The 22,274-nt window shown below is 40.8% G+C and overlaps 1 protein-coding gene across 1 annotated transcript in view; it reads left to right on the forward strand.

Annotated features, from left to right (window-relative positions):
• Nucleotides 1-5,417: 5,417 nt before the first annotated feature.
• LOC134183968 (splicing factor 3A subunit 3-like) overlaps nt 5,418-22,274 on the forward strand; it is a 31,381-nt gene continuing 14,524 nt past the window's right edge. The window contains exons 1-8 of the mRNA XM_062651562.1: nt 5,418-5,522; nt 5,584-5,631; nt 8,512-8,564; nt 8,629-8,734; nt 8,789-8,861; nt 10,890-10,981; nt 11,037-11,122; nt 20,380-20,452. Of these exons, the coding sequence (XP_062507546.1) occupies nt 5,427-5,522; nt 5,584-5,631; nt 8,512-8,564; nt 8,629-8,734; nt 8,789-8,861; nt 10,890-10,981; nt 11,037-11,122; nt 20,380-20,452 (627 nt within the window). The 5' untranslated portion in view covers nt 5,418-5,426. The remainder of the gene's footprint in view (nt 5,523-5,583; nt 5,632-8,511; nt 8,565-8,628; nt 8,735-8,788; nt 8,862-10,889; nt 10,982-11,036; nt 11,123-20,379; nt 20,453-22,274) is intronic.

Consider the following 22,274-nt stretch of genomic DNA (forward strand, 5'->3'; position numbering starts at 1 on the left):
GAGATGACGTCAGAATAATCAGAAACTTTGTGATATGATTCTATGCATTGTGGAAAGCATTCCATGTAAATTTGGATTTCTCAAGTTGAATTGTAGCGATTTGGCGAGACATTACTAGTATGCAGAAAATGGCGTCTGTCGTGCTTGACCACGTGTACTTTGCGCTGCTGATTCTCGTCAACGGTAGCCTGGACAAACACTGAACGAGTTCAGAAATGTTTGACTTATTGTGTAAAAGTGGGAAGCAGCGGATAGAAACGGCCGGCGTACTAGAAGAAAAGTTCTAGCGATATTCCTACTATGCAGAAAGCTAGTGTCACGTGGTTACGTGCACTAACCACGTAGTCCAGTTCTGCGCGGTCTACACAAGATGACAGTCGTTCGCAAATATGAGGAAACCAAACGTTGCACAAGAAGCTAATGTCTAGACGTTAATTTTTATCAGCAGAAGTGACTCTATGTCATCAAAACATCAGAAATCGATTGTTTGGTCGAATTTTTGAAAATCTAACAAGATGACGTCAGAATAATCATAAACTTTGTGATACGGTTCTATGTATTGTGGAAAACAATCAATGTAAATTATTATTTGTCAAGTTGTATTATAGCGATTTGGCGAGACATTACTAGTATGCAGAAAATGGCGTCTGTCGTGCTTGACCACGTGTACTTTGCACTGCTGATTCTCATCAACGGAAGCCTGGAAAAACATTGAACAAGTTTAGAAATGTTTGAATTACTGTGGAAAAGTGTGAAGCAACAGATGGAAACGGTCTGTGTTAGTGGAAGAGAAGTTGTAGCGATATTCCTACTATGCAGAAAGCTAGTGTCACGTGCTCACGTGTACTGAGAGTTGACTAGAAGTTTGATAGCCGGACTGGTGGAATCAACTTCGTGTTCGTTTGTAGGTAGAATAGAGCTGCTTTTAGCATGAATAAATCACTGTCTGACCGGATTTAGCACGTATTCTTAGTTACCAGAAAGATTTCTGTTTTGCAGAAATTACCAGAAAAAAAGATGAACAGGACCTAGGCGATGACGTCGTTAGTGCCACGCCCTGTGAAAAGGTCTATTGTCAAAGCCAAGGGTCAATCCTCGACAAGTGTATAGCAGCTACGTTGAAACGACTGGTTCTGAAGAGTGTACTGTACCGGATTTCTGTAAATCATGAATTTATGTTCTATGCACGGATTGTCTCAATTGAAAGAAAGGTTTCTAGATAGCCCGTTACACGGTATTGGACTCCTACATCTGTTGCCAAATCAATGCCAAAGCATAGATAATGATGCCAAAATTCCAGAAGACCTTTTGAAGACAGTTGACTTTTACGGTTTCGATTTACCTCATCCTGCACTTTCCCAAGCGAGTGCCGTACTTTGTGCGTAAATGGAAGCGACAACCTACAAATTTGCCAAAGGACCTTGTAGGTATACTTTGGAAGCTTGTGACGCGCAACGTCTTTTCCGAATTTAAATATTCTTTTGCGGAAAGCATTGACAATTCTAATAGCGTCATGTAAAAGTGAGAGAAGTTTTAGTCAACTGAAACTTGCTAGAACGTGCCGTCGATCCAATATGTTGTCTGATCGGCTCAGTGGTCTCTCTCTTATGGAGATTAATCGTGATAGGTGTGAGGAACTTCAACAGAGTCAAGCGAATTAAGGTAAAGGAGCTAGTACAAACATTTTACTAACTACATCCTAGACATCCGCATAAAGCTTTCATTTATACTTGCTGACTAATTATGATATTATAATATTGGCATTATTGTAATTTTAAAGTTTGAGATGTATATCTGTTAGTTCAAATGATGCCGTAGTTTTTTAAATTTTATTGGTAATAAAACGTTATAATGTATACGTATCTACAGTATAGAATTTTTAAAAATAGTTAAACTTGTTTAACTTTTGTGACACTTCTACTTTCTATTAATATAGGAAACCCCCTTTTCAAAATCCTGTATCCGCCACTGCGTGCCTATATCCAGGAGCCGTTCCTAACCCGAAACTTGGTCTTTCCATGACCATGCAGGCATGAGTTCTATTGCTGTTCGTGTATGATTGGGCATAACTCTTTTCCAGTTCATCCTTCTGCTGTAAAATGCAAGTGCCGGTTACTTTACGGTTTTGGTGACCATGTATCTCCTTGCATGGCTGCCGACAGACTAATTTACGGTCAAGTGTCACGACGCTTTCAGAGACACAATCTTCAATGCTTTACTGATCGATGACAATGCACTTCAAAAGAGCAAGGATTCTCGTCAGACACCTGATCGCCCTGGAGACGTCTTCCGGCTCGCCCCAATTTTTGACTGGTCGTCCTGCTTACTTTGATCTAGCCGTACGTAATTCGTTCCAGTGTCAAGTGCAGCGACTGTGGCAGGTGCGGCCGGGGAAATTGAGAAAGACACCAATTACGATGACTTAGCGTCTTCTAATATTTCTTCTGGTGCACTAGTACTCTTGAACTTCTATCCTCTGGTAGAGAAATCGTAATCATTTGGCCTGCCAGCCTGGAAACTTTGAGAACCATGCATAGCTACCAAAATGAAGAAGCACTTGAAGTGCAAACCCTCGGCCGGTATGCACCTTGAAGGTAAATTAGTCGCGCTGTGACAAAATCGTATGACAGAATGGTATGATGTGGGTAATAAATAAGAAGCATCATTGAAATGGCAAAGGTCGACCTTGAGGTAAGTCACGTGACTGGCTGCTACCGTGTACAACGGGTAGCTACGCAGTCCGTCAGCCAACGTCCCATAGGACCTCGCTTCTATTTTTTACAACCTTCGCTCGTCGGTTCTTTGTGCAGGTGATTGTTTGTGCAGCTTTTGAGGTCGTAACTATGGCCGGTTCTAGGCGTGGCATAGGTACCAGAGCCAAAACAAAATTAGATGTGGGAACGTTACAAATGCAGCTAGATTAGCTAGGCGTTGTTTCTAAATGCATGTTACAAATGTAGTTGTTTCCAATTGATGGAACAAGCCAAATGTTACAAGTCGGGGAGCCTCGACGCTAGGCCGGCTGGCAATCTTCGCCTTACGTGATGAAGTAACGGGCTTGATCATTGTTCTGTTTGTTGGTGGAAAACCTTGGTTACAAATGGAGACCAAACAAGCAGCTCACCACCGATTTCCAGCTCACAAGAATGTAAAAAGGTGCGTTTCCACTAGTGCCTAAACCGGTCTAACAAGTGGTTTAAGCTAAACTGATTTAAGAATTCACTTGTTTCCACCTGCACTAAACCAGTTCTATTTTGAACCTAAACCGCTTTCCTAAACCCACTTCAAAGTAGGTTTAGCAAAGTGGTTTAGGTTTAACTGTCACGTGACAGTAGCGCGCTTGTTTTGATGGCTCCCGACAATGTCGTTTTGATGATATTGACTATTTTGCTGGGATAGGATTGCCCTAAAAGATGTAAGGGTCGCTAACTAGGGGAAAGAAATCAGTAGCTACGGAAAGAGACAAAACGGTGTCCTTGCTCATCGTCATGCAAATTCCTACTAGCAGATGCTGAATCAGTGACAACCAACAGTTGCTCTGACTCGGCGATAAAGCAGCCCAAAACTTCAAAATAAGGCGTTCCTAGACGGTTTGTTTTGCACATCCCGGATGCACAAGTTCCTAGTGGAAACAGCCGCTTTCTTGAACTGGTTTAGTTCTTAAACCTGTTTAAGCTAAACTAGTCTAGGGTGCAGCTAGTGGAAACACGGCCAAAGTCTCGTTCTTTGTGCAGCTTCTCTAGGCGTCTTGTTGTTTGTGCGGCTTCTCTAGCTAGGCGTCGCCTACTGTTGTAATGAGGTGACCCCAGAGCCAAAACAAAACATCAATGCGGGAAAACATGCACGTGCACATGTAGATTAGCTAGGCGTCTGTTCGCTCTGACTTTGGATACCGTAAAACAGAAATGAATAGAGACGCACTAGCGTACTTAATTACAGGTCGGCCGAGCCGCTTTGTCCTACAAACAGACGCTGTCATGGACAATGCACGTTCTTCTTCGCAAATTCCCGTCAAACGCCAAATTTCTGTTGAAGACGACACTAGTGATCTTTGCAACAACACCACGGCCGCTCAGCCACGCACACCCAAAATTCAAGCTGGCAGACTGCAGAACCACAATGCAGAAACACTGTGGAACAAGCAAAATGTTACAAGTCAGGTACAGCTACACACTTCGCCCTGGTTGTTGTTGGGGAAACATACACGTACAAATGTATGTGCTAAACCCTTAGAGCGAAGGACTAAACACCATGTACAGGACGGACGCCCGATGGCCGAATTCTCGTTAACAGCTACCAAACAAAGCGAGGTGGAGCCTCATGATGACATCACGTTCGTCTATTGGTCAGTAATGACACCACTTCTCGTCTATTGGTCGGAATAGCTTCATTTGCATCTTCGCTAATCAACTATATATACGGTCGATGGGTCGTTGGGTCGTACGGTCATCGAACGACTACTATACCCTCCACCCGGAAATCCGGGCCTCGGGTAACAATTACTTCAAGAAACACTCCGTTTACACAGGCCTACACTAACCCGGCCTACTAGTTAACTATGCAGCAGCTGTGGAGATTTTATGCTAACTAGACTGTCACTGATAGAAAGTAGACTACTTTTATATTCAGATGACTGTCTTTGGGATTTGCCTGTTGAATGTTTCTATCTAAACATTCTAAAAGCCGAAAGTGAAAAAGGTAGGGGCTGGCTGCGCGAAACTAGAGTCTGGGTTACAATATTGACATAGAAGGAGGAGTCGGTCAGGCGGAAGTGGAAAAAGGGAGGGACTGGCTATTCTAGACTACCAAGGAGTTGTCTAATGCTGGCAAAGCAATCGAAGAAGGCCAAAGAATTTAGAACATCCCAAGTAGCAGCAAAAATATTAATGTGTATATTTAGTCTAGGCTTATATTTTAATAACAGACAGCACAAGTTCGATCTGTGTTTTACATTTGGGGCAGTTTGCTTATCTTAGATTCTATCTAAGTTAGTGTACTGTAATTAATCAATTATTAATTAATGACTTCTACTTCAACCGAGCATTAAAATATTTAAATTTTGATAATTATATATTATTTATATATTATTTATATATTATTTAACACCTATTACGATATAAAATATAGTGATATTAATGTTACTGTAGGCGTGTCAAAAAATTAACTCACGCATGCTCACGCATTTTTCTGCAAACTCATGCATTTAGGTTGGCAGGTCTGCTTTATGTGTGTACCAGTCCTAACCACTAATCAACATACGGTAATCACGCGACGTCACGTGCATAACCAGGGTGGGGAAAGGTAAGTTAATTCCCTAATAACGTGCGCAACATGTAATGCAATTAGTACCTAAAGCGCGCTAAAAGTCCGTCCATAGCGCCACTCAACACACGTGCTTATGTGTTAGTGCCCGGATATTCCCAGGCATGGAGACGTTGCTGGAGCAGCAAAGACGATATCATGAAGAAAGAGAACGCCTAGAGGACGCTATTGTTCAAGAGAAACTTTTGAAAAAGTCATCTGTATGTTTTGTTGGTCTTCTAGTGACTTTGTGGACAATTCAATTTGTACGTTTGTGGCTAGCATCGTGAACAAATCAATTCGGAACATAGAATCAAAGCATTGACTGAGGTATTGGTGCGTTTAGATTTAAATACTATTTTCTTGTCTTGCTCCTCTGTTAAAACTTACTAAACATACTACAAAGCGAGAGAAAATCATTAATTAAATAGACCGAATGATTGCAAATTGCCTTCATTGTGCTTTAATGAGATTTAAGTCTGCTGTATGTTCATTTAAACTAGATATAGAGCGTGTTCACACAGGGCCTAATCATGATTAGTTCGGCGTTAGTGCACAGCAGTCCTAGTCATGATTAGTGTAGCGCCATTCTAACTCTGTAGAGAGTACTGTTGTATTACAACAGCATTAGTGGCGTTAGTGGTTACACGTGACTTGGCACGTGAGGTAGTATGCAAGAAGAGCATGCTGCCGATGCTTCTGATGTGGTGTTGTGTGTTTAAACCTACAAATCCAGCAACAACATGGCAACGTATGCGCAAGCGCATGCAGATGTGAACTATGTGCCTGTGACAACTTCCTGACGTTCCTGAAGGAGATGTCAGAGAAAGCAAGCAAAATGTTTCTGTCTTCAAAACCTAAAGTAATGGATTTGTCAAGACAATTCACGTGAATTCTTACGGGGATGTGACTGATGAAATTATACACTCACTTACCCACGTGACATACTAATCATAGTTAGTAGTGTGAACGCGCTCACGCTAATGTTGGCTTAATTATAGTTAGCCTAATCATAGCTAGTCCAGATGTCGGTGTGAACACGCTCATAGACAAGATGGTATTATCGTAGATTTGCTACAGCTATGACATTAGTCTTTTTGAAAAAGGACGAGTGATGTGGAAGCCACTTGATACATCCACCTCTTCGTCATCCTCTTTCTTTGCCTTGTCACAGTTGCATACCGGCATACATACTTTCTTTGAGTATTTTTCTAGATAGGGTTTGTGAGCTTTGTTATTGTTGAGTGGGGCTTTGCTGGAGGATCTAACACAAGGTGCAACTGTATGATGTTTGCTGTGTTCAATGGCGTGTAGTTGTTACCTTGACAAAGCCAAATAATTGCGTGAGCTAATCAAAGCAGGACATCTTTGTAGTCTACTGGAAGGTGTGACTCATTGGCTTTGTGTAGTTGAATTGAGTGACATTTCCATCATCCAAAAGCAACTGTAAATCTTACTATGTGGGGCTCTCCTGTAACTTACTTCATCAATAAACGCCGCATTGGATATGATCAACCTGTAGCAACGACTTTTTTGCAGAAACTTGTAGACTCTTTATCAAGCCGTGTAGAGCTTGGATCTCTATTGCTGTGCACCTTCATAACTTTCTTTCCATGGGAGCTTTCATCATACTTAAAGACAGTCTCAATAGCATATATGTTTTTCTGCACACTGTATAGTTTGGTCATTTCAGGCACTACAGAACCATGTTGACTTTGTCATTTTATGGTTGTGCTTTCCTTTCTATTGTAATGATTTCATCTGTATTGGCATGACTTAGAAACAGTATATTTCGTGTACAATGTTTAGCCTAATGATGTTGCAACATAGTCTCGCGTAGCCAGACCATCTCCACCTACATCCTTCCCGCGAGAGATAGTCTGGGGAAATGCTTATACAATTCTTGTTCTGTGTTCCCCACAAATCATGGAGGATAAAGACCTCTTTATAGATAGCAGGAGGTCTAAGTAGGTGTCACGCAATTGCATTCTGCTCATTTTGCTTGTGTTGATTACGGTCATGTCTGTGAACATACACTAATTAGATATTTTTTCTTCGACCTGTAGACCTTGAACTACTGTCGTGTTGCAGGAGGGACGTACGTTTTGTGGCTGAATTGTCCATGAGGCTGTGCTTCTCCGATCGACCACTTATTTCTATATCTATTGTCATGATCTTGTGTGCATCTGATGTAAGCATGGGACGTGCTTTTGTTTAGTCATAACGCTTTGTCGCTGTCTGCTAGTCTTATTCAGTGGCTGCTCGTTTTAGCGTGTTGTTTGAATGCAGAGTGCCGCTATACCGCCTTGTTTTCTTACATGTATTTGTCTGACATGTCGAGGGACTAAAAACGCCTCTCGATCAAGCAATATGATCATTGTGGCTGTGGGAATTCATGCTTTTTTCTGTCTTGTTATTGCACTACTGTGTTCAACGCTCTATTCAAAGTTCACAAGATTGACGAACGAATGTCTTTCTTTTGATTAGTAGGACGTCCATTCACAGGCATACATCTTTGTTAATTAATTACAATTGTAACTAACCAGTAATTACCACACACGAGATGAGCAGAATGTGATTGAGCAACACCTACTTAGACCTCCTGCTATCTGTAAAGAGGTCTTTATCCCCATGATTCTTGGGGAGCGCAGAACAAGAATGGCTTAGGCATTTCTCCAGACTATCTCTTGCCGGAAGGATGTAGGCGGAGATGGTCTGGCTATGCGAGACTAGTTGCAACATGTGTGCTACATTTGTTAGTTGCATGTCGACATCAATTAAGTGAACCATGGGTATGAAAGTTTTAGAAATTGGGCTAGAGTTGGGGAGATGGGGCTTGATCAAAGATGGCTGCATACTTGAGAGGGATGGTATAGTGGCAGAAAAGTACATACAAAATCCCAAAAGCAAATCTAATGCTGGTATAACAATGATTTAAATGGCAATTTAACAAGACATAACAAACAGTTGGTAGAAAATCAAATTTTGCACATATTGAGATTTCTTAGATTTTGGTATTACATGAAAAGATTAGTAATAAGTACTACTAGAGTGTCTGAACAATATAGGTCAATTTTAATAATTGCATCTACTTAATTAAATAGTTGTTTTGGGGCTTTTAAGGGTTTCCTAATTGATTGTCGTAAGTTAATTTACTTAGCATCTGTAATAGATAGGATATCTGTACGTAAATTGACTGTTTGTTTCTAGCGTTCAATGGAATGTGCTCATTCTTTGGCTAATCTCTATCAAGATGAAGACGGGTAAATGAATATCAAACAGAGTTATAGAAGTGCCAGATACAGTAGTTGTTATGCAAAAAAAAAGGTTAAGGAAAGAAGAAATCCAGTCTCTGTCAGGTCCTAATGAATTGGCAGAGTTTTATGAGAGGTTAAGGCATCTGAAAGACTTTCATAGGCGATATCCAGGCGAGGTGACATCTTATCAGAGTGATATTGTACATATTATGAATTGAAAAGTGTTTCAGATACATGAACCAATGCAGCTTGAATTTATGAGGCTTGCTCAAGCAAGAGAGAATCCTGGTGAAGAATATCAGAGTGAGAAACTGTAATGAGTTTTGTGCAGTTGAAGATATAACATAACACACCACATTATCATACACTAAGTTGAACTAACAGTAGCACCGGGCATTGTATGGCAAACACACATATGAATGTGTAGGTGCGTACTTACTTGCTATTAACAACTAGCTACATTGCCGGCTTTGTTGGATGCATTTAAGAGGAATTACCATGAAACTTACATAATCGTATAATAATTTTAGTTACAGTTTTTATAAGCTCACTTTTCCGTTCTTCCACGGTCCATTCTTTGCATGGGCAGACTAAATATTAATATTAGTAATGGTTAGTAAGTTTCTGGAATCAGGCAAGTTGTTTTGTGACTGATCACAGAATTAGCAGCCCTTGACAGAATTCTCATAAAGTTAGTTGGTTTAATGTCTCAATAATGTCTTTCAAACAAACACAGGAACTCAGAAACAGACTTTCAGTTGCTCTTTTTCTAGCTTTGTCTTTCATTTCTCCGTTTACGCTTCAATCGTCTCACTCATTTACTTATCTAGTCGCGTAGCAATGGTTATGTAGCATTAATTTCTGTCAAGCTAACGTGCGGAAACTAAACACAGACTTTTTTTCTTTTAGCTTTTCTTTCTATTCCTTTTGTCACGCCTTAGTCCTCCTTTGCTTCTTAGTCGCGTACGGGAGGGAAATCAAGAGTCACTACTCTTCTTGACAAGAAATTCTAATAGAGTTGACCCCTTAAAGGGGGACTCTATACTCAATTTTTGAGCATGTGTTGTGGAGTCAAAATTGCATTCATCTGGCATTGTTGTAATGTCGATCTGTCTCTCCGTTTTGCCGTAAATCCATATGACAAGTGCTGACTTACGTACATGTAAATATATAGATATATAAATATATAACTATATAAATATACTATATCTTGAGCTCAATTGACGTGATAAGACATTTTTAAACGTTAGGCACTGCAACTATTATTCATATTATACGGCATTCTTTCCACATTAGGTATACTGAATGTAGATGTGAATTAAACGAACCAAATATCTTATTGATGTAGAGATAAAATTATACTTTTCATGATTGATTGTAAATTTATATAATATGCAGGATAAGTTATCTGTCATATTATCTGTCCTATCATACTGGTATATTTGTCATATCATTTGTCATATCATATATTTGTCATATCATATTGGTATATCTGTCATATCATCTGTCGTATCATCTGTCCTATCATCTGTACTATATCATCACTCACTTGGCAAGCTTGACCTGTCTGATAAGTGACACGTGACTGTACTCATGAATGCATACAAGGATAATTAATTAACAACCAATAATCTAATCTGCCCATGCAGAGAATGGCAAGTGAGCTAGTTTGTAATATTATATAGTCGTGCATTATTGTATCTTTTTTTTATGACAAAGATCATAAAGATGTCAGTCCTTCGATAGCACATTACGAGCAGAGCTGCACTGCATATGCATTGCCATGGCTATGTAATGAGCCCCATAATGGAGACGTATTTTAAGCCATTAAGCATGAAATCAAATTGACCATTGTAACTTAGCGGTGTGTAGAGTTTTATTCCTATTTCTCACCCGAGGAAGATTAATTTTGTTAGTAAGTACAGTATTTTGTTCCAAGCATATTTACGTTACTGTGGATCCTACATCAAGCCATCTTTCTGGAATAGAATGGATCTTTCTGTTACATTTATATAACCAGAGCCACAGATATGTTTGTACCTTACTAATGCCAGACAAATGGTCATCTTGAGGGAGTCATTCTGATGCTTAATGGGATGAGTCAACTTGCACACCATTATATTGTGATAATCTGAAAGGGGATTCGATGAAAGCCATGCATCTAACAGCTAACTGGACTGTTCTAAATGTTTCAACTTGTCTTGTGTGCAAAGTTTCATGCCAATTGAGCTGGCAGTCCCAAATTTTAGGATTACAAACACACGCAGAATGCCATTTATATAAGAGATTGTTATCGTGTTAGACTGCTGTTTTGCACTATCACTATTGCAGACTTGGTTGATTTCTCTGATGAGGAAGGCTATGGCAAGTACCTTGATCTACATGCTCTTCATTCTGAATTTATTAACATGAAAGGCATGGAGGTTTGTATCACTTAGATTTCCATGTTTACTGTTGTAATATAACAAATATATTTAGAAATTGGACTATGTGACATTTCTAGCTAAGTTTGATCAACTTTTTGATATGCCAAAAGAGAAGAAGACGGCGGGAGAATACAAGCGGTATGTCTTGTTTTAGAACATGAGGAGGTAGCGTTCTTGATGTTGCTCTAAATTATACTGCCATGAATGTCCTAGAAGTATAATTGCACAACTTCTCCTCACTTTAATTTAAATTTTAGCACAACTCATGACTTTACAAGTAGTTAGCAATGGTGCCAGCTTTGTCTTTCTGATAATCCTATGTATTTCACTCACTCATAAATGATGGCAGACAGACAGTATTCATCATATATGGTCTGTGCTCCTTTTGATCATTACAATTATTGCATTTTAATGCTGTTAAAAATTGCAAATGTCTCAAATGTTTTAATGTACATTGAATTTTTTACAAACCATAAAGCAAACATTTGCAATTTTGGTTAAGCAGTGATTCTATTGTTTGATAAGGACGTTGTTCAAGTGTTGGAAATTTATTTTATTGTCAATTGTTAGATTTTAAAGGAACAATTGACGCATGTGCAGTAGAGGTTACCATACGTTAAGGCCTTGGGCTGCAGACCGAACGCTTGCTGTGTTGCGCAGCGCATTGTTTCGGTCTTGCTTTCCAAGGCCAACTCCGAGAGCACACAAGAGATGGGTCTAGATGCTTCAGGCGACTCTAACAGTGAAAGAGAACAAGTTACAGTTCATAAACGACTCAGTCGTTCATATGTTGTAGACTCCACGTGACCATCGCCGTATGTGTGCTTTTCGGTGTAGATTGAAGTGAGTCAGTGATGCGAAAGCACATTTTACTTTCGCCTAAGCAAATATCAAAGTCTACACGAAGCGGTAAACGAAACCTACATCTATTGGACGTTATTTAGAAAACCGCCACGTACGATTTTGTTTTTTAGCCTTATCATAATGCTCAGCTATCAAGTTTGCTCTGAAATAGCGCCAAAATTCTCAACTTGAAGACTACTAGAAATGATTAGCGGCCGAGGGCGAAGTCAGACCGGTGAAGTGCTCCTTTAATGTTCACACAAATTGAAAACTGCAGCAGTGGCAGCGGTACCATTCGATCATTCTAATTTTGTAACCTAACATCTTGCTCAACATCCCAGCCAACATATAAAGTGAGAAAATTTGCTGCCGCTGCCCAATGTACTATAAGTACCGGCTGTAGGTGCTAATTGTATTAATAAAGTTTGATGAGCAATCGCTGGTAATTGCCCATGTTGTTTCCACGGTAGTCTATCTATCAAGAACACCAACCGTTATTGTCAGGTACGTCTAGCCTTCTAGCTATATAGGCAATGTTTCGTAAATTCATAAATTGGTCTTAGGTTACTTTCTTTGCCCTACCATAAACCTGCATGGTCAAGGGTGTGTTTGAAGACATCCTAAGACAACTTTATTGATACAATTAGCACTTACAGCTGGTACTTGTAGTGCATCTGTAGTGTGAAACAGTTCAGGCGGCAAATTTTCTTACTTTATATGTAGACCGGGATGTTGAGCAAACATGTTACGTTACAAAATTAGAATGATCAAATGGTACCACTACCACTGTTGCAATTTTTAATTTGTGTAATCATTAAAATCTAACAATTGACAATAAGATACAATTCCAACAGTAGCAACGTCCTTATCAAATAATAGAATCACTGCTTAAATTTTTGCTTTATGGTTTGTAAAATAACAAATGTACACTAAAACATTTGAGACATTTGCAATGTTAACAACATTGAAATGCAAAAATTGGAATGATCAAAAGGAGCACAGATCGTATATATTGACCATGTATGTTGTGCACAAAGCATGGATTTGGACAATCCTTGGATTGCCGGTACAAACCATGCATACCTAATCTTAACCCATATACCCCTAACTCTAACCCTATCCTAACCCCTACTCTCAAATTGCCCAGAAAAAAACTAGACATTTACAGTTTGTTTATCTAAATGTTGATGGTAACATTAGCCTTATAGTTAGTGGAAAGTCAGATGGAACTCACATCTCCCACATTGATAGCTAGGTATGCTAACCACTACACCACGGAACACATGGTAGGTCTAGTCTGACTAATCCTCTATTTATAGAGGATCGTACGTGGTGCTTCAGAGAGCCACTCACCATACTAATTATGTAACTCAGGAAGGACATAGAGAGTAGCATTAGCCTCGCTACTAGTGTGTGATGATTGTATACCCATGAAGTGGTGTCAAGTATATTGATGGTAAGTATTGTGTGTATGATCGTGTTGTGTATACTTGTGAGATATATTAGTAAAGAAGTTGATGGTAACATTAGCTTAAGATACGCATATAGTTTAGTTGGAAAAGTCAGGTGGACCCTGTGGGAATCGAAGCACCTTCTCTCATGTCCAAGCAGGTGAACAGAATGTGAGGCCGCACAATGAGCATGGAGGAAGGCTTGGCTTATGAGGCTATGATCTCTAATTCAATTCGAATGGCCTGTTGACCCACCCAGTACACCCATTCACTTCGCGCGTTGTTCCGGCTCAAGCACCTTCTCTCACGTGCGAGCAGGCGAACAGCACAGAAAGTGTGTGCAAGGCAATGCCTGATGTGACAAATACGTAAAGAATGGAAAGGCTAGAGTTGACGTGATAACCAAGAAAATTGGGATTCAAGAAACAGGAAATGCATAATGCCAGCAAGAAGCCGGTTATTTCTGGTAATGTGATGAACCTAAATGGTCACGCTCACATGGTGATGGGTCTAAAAAGTTTATTCTGTGCAGACGCACACGACGAGACAAGAGTAGCTAATGGGTTTGTAGAAGTCTAGTAATAGCATTCTTGAATGCTTGGGATTGATTCTTGTCAACTGCTGATGGAAGATGTCGGCAGATTGGATTTCATGGTAGTATTATGTCAGTGCACGAGACATTGTATGGAGAAATTCTTTGACAACTATGGACAGCTGTTTTGAGAAGTGACATGTTCAAACGCTGCTGGTGCCAGTAGCTTGAGGTCTGACAGCTTGAAGGTCTTGTTATGGTTTCAAAGGAATCGTTTCACTTTGACCAGACAAGCTCGATAGGATTGAGCTCACAGTGGGCTACTGGAGAGTGCAGAACGAAATGGCCTTTAGTCTTGGCAACCTCATTCGTCTCAAACAGCTTTCTGTTTCGAGCTGCTTTTTTCAATCTTTGCTCAGAGATCTTGCTTCAAGTTCTTGCTATCAAAAGGAATACCTTTTTGAGTCAACCACTCCTGCATCACCATTTTGGTGCTGGGCTTCGCCAGTACCTTGTAGACAACAGCATTGTGTTAAGGTGCATTGCAAGGACGATGACAGAATTGGGAGGAATATTAACCAGCAACTTGTAAAACCATTCAAGAAAATGTTGGCTGTTCATCTCATCATGGTAGCCTGTGCTTTTAGATTTTGAATGAAAACCAACACCACATTTGGTATCCATCCTTATTCCCACCCTGCATGCGAGATTATGAGTTTTTGGCCCTTACCTGATGGTCACTTCCATCTTCCTCGGTCATCTTGATTAAGCCACAATCTCTAAGGAGCTATATTTGAATTGGCCCAAGTTTCATCCAAATATATAATAGGCTTTCGCTGTTTTCTGTACTCACGTATCTTTATCAGGTAAAAGTGGTGCTGCTGTATAATATCTTGTCTCTCATAGAAATGTACATCTTGTCATTTCTTTTCTGGTAGTGGAATCCCATGCGTTTCAGAAGAAGGAGCAGTGTTGTTCTTCCTCCAGGAAGTATTTCTTGTACGTACACAAGAGAGAAGTTTGTCCAGTCTAGGACATTCTTGTCTTTCATACATTTGGCGGAGTGTCTGTCTAGTGGCTGCTTGGTCAGAGCCGTCCACATTTATTTCCAAACGAGATTTTGCATATTTTTCTTCTTTCGTGGACTCTCATACTGTCTCTTGGCCAAGAACTCATTGTGAATGTTAGTAAGAATGGGTCTACTGATTCCTGTTGCCATAGCTTCTGTTGAGGCTTAAATGGTGCCTTGATGCACGTTCTTGCTCAAAGAATTCTTGAACGTTATGGATCAGATGCTTTCTCTGCTGACAAAAGAGGAACTTTTTGTGTGACGTGATTTATCACTGTGGGCTAATAAGTGAAGCACAAGTTTGGGAGTAAGGTTTATGTATGGCACAGTGATGCAAAGAGTAATGCATGTTAGTGGGAAAATATATGTAAAGTATGTATTCTTCTACAATGTGTGTCAGACTCGCCCAGTAAGTGTACACTTCATGGAGTATTTACATGCTATTGAGAAACATGAAATCATAGAAAAGATATGTAGAGTATTCTATTCTTCTAGACCAAAGGTCAAACTTACTCAGTGAGTGTACACTTATGAAGTAATCACATGTTAGTGGGGAAAGTGAAATCTACTTCTTGATCCTGTACTTGCCTAGATTTGAGGAGTGACAGATTCAAACACTGCCTGTACCAGTTGCTCAAGGTCTTACAGCTTGAAGGTCTTGTTATGGTTTCAAAGGATCATTTCACGTTTGATCAGAGAAGCTTGATAGGATTGAGCTCACAATGGGCTACTGGAGAGTGCAAAACGACATGGTCTTTAGCCTTGGCAGCCTCATCCGTCTCAAACAGCTTTCTGTTTGGAGCTGCTGTTTCAATCTTTGCCCAGAGATCTTGTTTCAAGTCATTGCTATTAAAGGGCATACTCTTTCGAGTCAACCAATCCTGCATCACTGTTTTGATGCTGGACTTTGTCGGTACCTTGTTGACAAGTGGTAAGGTGCATTGTCAAGGACGATGACAGAATTGGGAGGAATATTAACCAACAACTTGTGAAACCATTAAAGAAGATGTTGGCTGTTCATCTTGTCATGGTAGTCCGTGCCTTTAGATTTTGACCGTAGACCAACCCAAAATTTGGTACAGCTGTTAGTTAAAGACTTAATGAGTAGATAAGTACCACACCTGTTGAAACCGCAATCTTATTATCCACTTCCGTGTAAAAAGTGAATGCGAACAGAGATCATATGCCTAGTAGAGATTTGCCAACAACAACAACAGCAATGTATGATCGCATGCATTGCTCCACCACGTAAGGCGAAGATGGCCTAGCGTCTAGGCTACCAGACTTGTAACATTTGGCTTGTTTCTCGGTGTTTCTGCATAGGCAGTGGTTCTGCAGTCTGACAGCTTGTATTTTTCGTGTGCTGGCTAATCAATAGTGTTGTCTTCAACAGAAATTTGTTGCTCCTTGGGAATTTGCAAAGGGGAACATACATTGTCCAAGACAGCGTCTCTTTGTCGGACGAAGCAACTGATCTGTAAGTACGCAAGTCTGGACATTGTCTACATGTCTGCATTGGAAAGCTTAGCTGAGACCAGTGGGTTGGGCTAAATACCTCAGTATGCAAAACATTATCACAGGACGAGATATGATTACATACACCCGCCCGAGGGTTTAGCACTGTAGTGCTTCTCTTCATTTGCAGTGCTTGACACATTTTTATGTCATCGAACAGTAACACTATTACAACTGAAGCAACAGTGGCTGTAGCTTGCATTGTTCTTATGTGCATGTGCATACGTGTCACTTTTCCTGTTTCTCAAAGTTCTGTTCCATTTTCGTCGTCTTTTTGTTCTTTCTAGTCTTCCTCTCCCCCCTCCCCCAAAGCCCCAATCAAATACACTCTATAAGGTAATGCACGGTTAGGAGACAATATCCAGTGTATTATATATTTGATCGAGGTCATGAAGTGGTTCCTGAGAATAATTTATCATTACTGAGGAGAAAGCTTTTCATGATCGAGATGTAATATTATATGTAAAGCACAGATATTAGCATCTTATTATGCATTAAATGATCTGTTGTATGTTTTATTCGGCCAACTTCGAGCTGTTGCATGTTTGTAAGGCATTTTCTTGTGGTTTGGTTGTTAAAGTGGTATGTGCATACATGACCTCAATATTTATATACAGTAGAACCTTGCTAATTTGAACAGCCTCTTGCCAAGCCCAGTTTGGATTAGTAAAGTAGTTTAGATAATTAAAAATGTGGAGCTGCGGAGATCCAGATCTCACATCGGACACTTAGCCCACTGGTGCAATTACTTATGTCATATTTGTGGTAAAGGACACAGCCACAACAACTACATGCACTGATTCAAAATTGTCCTACAGGGGTCTGTGATGGTACCACCTTTTCTCAATATATTGCGGTTTGTTCTAGGACCAGTATTAGTGTTCAGTTTCATGAATGCATGCTTTTCCAATTACGGCTGTAATACTACAAGAACGACGAAGACATGTCGCACTAGCACATCATGTCGCATCCTGCTGCACGGGTATCTTTGTGTTTACTGTAGCTACGGTTTTGTCATTTGTGTGTTAGTAGGGAACGCTTACGGGATGCTATGAAACTCTTTCTTTACTAATGGAGACGCGGACGCAATTGGCATGTGTCTGATCGCTGCGAGTCGCTGTTAGTCACCACTCGTAGCCGCGAATTTGCAATGAAAATTTGCGATGCTCGCATCCGCTGTGACTTGTTGTGGATTCAATGCACCTTGCCACGAAATTGCGGCAAAACTTCGCTGTGAATTCACAGCAAGACTTTGGGTAGTAGACGTGATCATGAAGGCGTTGAGCATGCAGCTGGCTAGTGTAGACATCGAAACTTTGTTTCGTAAATTAGAGCAAACGTCTCTGCTACTAGAAGGTGTTGTTACTGCACTGACAGGTGCAGAATACCAACCACAACGTGTAGGGATGTGATTTTGCATGAAGAGCGCACTACAAGTCATCGTTTGTGTACATTGTTTCTTAGACATCACTACCACGCTATGCAGGAGATGTTTTATTGCAGCCGTAATTAGAAGGATATGCATTTATGAAACTGAACACTAATGTTGGTCCTAGGACCATCCACAATATATTGAGAAGAGGTGTACCATCCTAGACCCGTGGAGGACGATTTTGAATCAGCGTTACACAGGTCCGGGAGGCCGAGGGTATACATGCACAGAGCATGAAATAAGGTCTGAAGGAGCACCGGACATGATGTCCTGTCACCTTCATATTCAGCCGGACATAGGAGCTGTCTGGTCGGACATCCAAATTTGAAAATAGTTTCTTTTGAAGGTTTCAAGTAGAATTTTCTAATCAATTAATTAAATGTTGTTAAAGAAAGTACACCCTTGAAGCAACCGGCAAGAATTCTGTTCAATTGTTGCAGTTCTGGGTCAGTAAACCAATTTTTTAGGGTAAATTGCTCGAATTGATCTATTCAGGGTGCTTGCTAGTCCTGCCAATTCCAGTATGCCTGCCCAAGTGCCCGGATGTGTACCTAGAGAACATTGATGCTCGATGCCTTTGATGAAAGCATCACTGAGTGTCAAACCGCCTGACAGACTCCTAGATAAGAAATGTATTACTGGCTGCCTTGCTTTGGGTCTGAGACAACAAGGAGGCCAACGACAGGGATTTGTCTGCAGCCCTCTGCATTTCAGCCCGCCTAACAAAGTCATCAAAGTAAAATGAAGAATGCTCTCGTAGCTCACCAGTGACAAGCGGCCTCAATTCCCCATGGTGTCGCTCGTTACCATGACTAAGAATACTGGCAGCTTTAAAAAGACAGTTCCCATCAGCTTCAACAGCAAGTGGTACCAAACTGGGGTATTCGCCGTCCAAGTACAAGACAGCCAGCTTGTCGACTGAATAGTGATGGACGTCCAGTACAGGAAACAGTAAAGGCATTATCTTGTCAGGATTCTGTTACCTGCATTTACGGCTTCTCAGTGTACGAGCCACACTGCTGAACTCCACAGTCTTACCTACACTGTAGTACGCAATCGAAATCAGGATAAGGACAAGTGTCGATCAGGATTAGAATACATTTTAACAGTAGCTTGCACAAGGTGTTGAAAAAGGTGTTGCACAAGGTGTTAAACGTGCCGGTATGTAGTGACCACATGTGTGGCATGTGATAGTGGCATGCGTGGGTTGGTCTTTTAATTAATGTGCAAGTGTGCGTGCAAAGGGGACGATCACTTTGTGCCTCTTGCTAAAAGTTTTACAGGAAATACATGTCCGATGACATCTACCATGGATTGGACAAATTGGCGTTTTGACCGGTAAATGTCCGATGTCCGGCCCGTTATTTCGCAGTCTGCATGCACACTTCTACAGTTACCATCAGGATTTAAAATAGTCAGATACATGCATTTGCTGATGACTACATAATCCCTTATTTGCTGCTGATTCATGTAAGCTACGTAAACAAGCTATCTGAGTATGGGAGCCAGTGAGCTGGAGGTGATTCAGATTAGTGAGGTTTGGGTTAACAAGGTACTGACCTTATTTATGCAAATAATGGAGTTGAATTGCTATGCTTAGAGGTCAGTATGAACAAAGACTGCATTCTAGCATCGGTGAATACACAGGCTGTCACGTAACAAAGAGTTCAATTGCATGCTTAACGAAGGCTATTGAACATTCTAGAAGGCATTTACTGGTGTTGGATTCAACTAGGGTGCATTTCCATTATTCCTGTGCGGTGCACAAATGGAGCAAGATCAATAGATCAAGGTTGCTTTTTAGCAGATATGCTTCAGAGTGCACGGTTTGAAAACCTCACTTACTGGCATTGTGCAAAGGTGATCTTCAACTCAATAGTCACACAGAAGTAGGGTGTAATATTAAGTGCTTTAGACTGGCAGAAAGCAGAAAACTACTTTTCTACACCTCGTGGATGCAGAATATCAAAATGTCATCAAATGACATTGTATAGCTGCAAGCTAAGAGTCAATGACTTTAATTATTAACCACTAGAAATGGATTTGTTTACGTTTATTGTTTTTGAGAAGAAGCTGTCAGTAATCCAAACAGGGTGGACCAAGGATATGTCTAATAATTATATTATGGGAACATGGCAACGACAGTTTTTCAAATAGTTTCTTTCCTTGTTATTTTCTTTCATTGGCAGTACTTGAAAAAGTAGTTCCCGACAGCAATTATTTGTTGATATTCTGCATTTTATGGTAATTTGTATCTATTTTCAGCTATGACAAAGTAGGGAAAGTCTGAGTTTTTAGTGGATAATTTTTTAGTAGCTACAACTTAACTTCAAGGTTTTCTTGCTTTTAGTTAAGGCATCAGTTGAGAAAGGCTGGTCTTTTCTGCTAGGGAAGTGGCAGCTATAATCAGTTTAGTGTGTGTGTGTGTGTGTGTGTGTGTGTGTGTGTGTGTGTGTGTGTGTGTGTGTGTGTGTGTGTGTGTGTGTGTGTGTGTGTGTGTGTGGTGTGTGCACGTAAATTATACATTGTAATTGTTGCTTTGTTCTTCTGTAGATATTTAGGCAATCTTCTCACTTACCTTCACGAGTACACTTTGAAAGTAAAGCCAATGATGGATCTAGACAAGGTATGTATAATATGAAGGAGGTCTGTCTGTCTGTCTGTCTTTGTCTGTCTGTCTGTCTCTGTCTGTCTGTCTCTCTGTATGTGTGGCCACCCGTATCTCCGCCGCCCCGCATCTGGTCTCTGCCAAATTTGGCTCGTGCACGCTGAAACGGCGCTTGTCGAAAGTGAAGCTGTCGTCATCTTCCGGCCTTCTCCTAGGATGACATGATTTCCTACTGAGTGAACCGACCTCCTCTTGCTCATGAATATCTCTGGAATGGCACGTCAGATCTCCATCGAATTTAAACTGCCTATTTCTGACATTGCACTGGTACATGTGGAGCACGTCGTTTATTGTGGGTGACGTCGAAAATGGCAAGATATTATTTTTTAGTATATCTGGGTCATGACAAATTTGTCTACACTTTGTTTGCTTGTGTATGCGGTTCGAATACCTGTCCCGTTCGATATGCCTGTTTCCTGCAACAGCAGCAACGTCTTCGAAGCGACGGCATCCAACTGGACTGGACTGTCGAAATGGCATGAGTCAGACGAGTCGTGACGTGGTATACTGTATTTCCTCAAAAGAACGTCGCCCTTGAATAAATGCTGCAGGACAGGTAATTGATATTCATTATACATACCTTGTGCATGCTTGACATGCACCTAATCGTGTTAACGGCATGGCTGAAGAGAAGCTTTCATACGAGGCTGCCTTTAAACTCAAAGTAATGCAGTATGTGCAGCGCTTCAGGAACAGGCAAGCAGAATGAGACTAGGCAAACTTCGAGTGGCGAAAAAAGACAATGAACCTCAAAGACAATGTTGGTGTACACGGAAAAGGCAAAGGGAGGAGGAAGAAGGATCAACCTTGGGCCATGCAGACGTGTGGATTGTGTGTGCGTGCGGTGTACATGGAAATGACATCGAAAGAACGCCGCCTGTAAATGAATGCCCAGGGTCCGGCCTTCGAGGAAACACTGTATACAGGGATATATATATATATATATATATATTGGACAGCCGCAGGTTTTTGCTTTCGACGGTACCACAGTTCACTGTCTGCACCTTGAAATAATAGGTACATGTCACTTCTACTCACAGTGATAACCGGCGTGTCTGATATATGGGAAAAGGAGCGGAAGTTCTATTTTGTTGTCGTGAACAGTAATACGCCAAGTGATCAAGCTGAATCTAGCACGTCGTGTTACCGTGTGACTACTCTCTACATTCATGCCTTACATACAACAAATCTTCATCTGGTTTCCATACGCCAGTGTCCGATATTGGGAGTGTCCGATATTGGGAGTGTCCGATATTGGGAGTGTCCGATAAAGTTAGCTACGAGCACAAAAGAAGGACACCACATTAAATGGTGGACTGCTTCGCAAGAAGCGCACTCTAAGCGGGCTCAATTGACTCCTGGTCTGTCTGTCGGTGTGTTATGTTTGTTTAGGTCTATGTTTATTTATATGTTTGTAAGCTTGTGTCACGCTCGGGGAGTTCATTGAACCAATCAGCAGTCCTTTTGGGACACGAAAAATAGGTGATATACACTAGCTTGTCAACTCTGGGGTTTGTTGAGCCAATCAGCAGTTGTTTTGGGACATGAAAAATAGGCCCCTTCCCCTTCCCTCCCTTTCTCCCTCCCTCCCTCCCTTTCTCCATCCAGTTTCAAAATTACCAAATCTGAGTGTTGGTGTAGGCAAATCTGTATTAGATGAGTCATCATTTCAGTTCCTCCTGGCACTGCTACCCCATACTGGTGAGGAGAGAGATATTCGGCCATGCTTTCTTTAGTTGTAGACAGGCAGCAAGTTGTTGTTCATTTTCTGCAACTCCAT

This window comes from Corticium candelabrum, chromosome 9 (genome assembly GCF_963422355.1).
Source record: "Corticium candelabrum chromosome 9, ooCorCand1.1, whole genome shotgun sequence".
Classification (NCBI taxonomy): Eukaryota; Metazoa; Porifera; class Homoscleromorpha; order Homosclerophorida; family Plakinidae; genus Corticium; species Corticium candelabrum.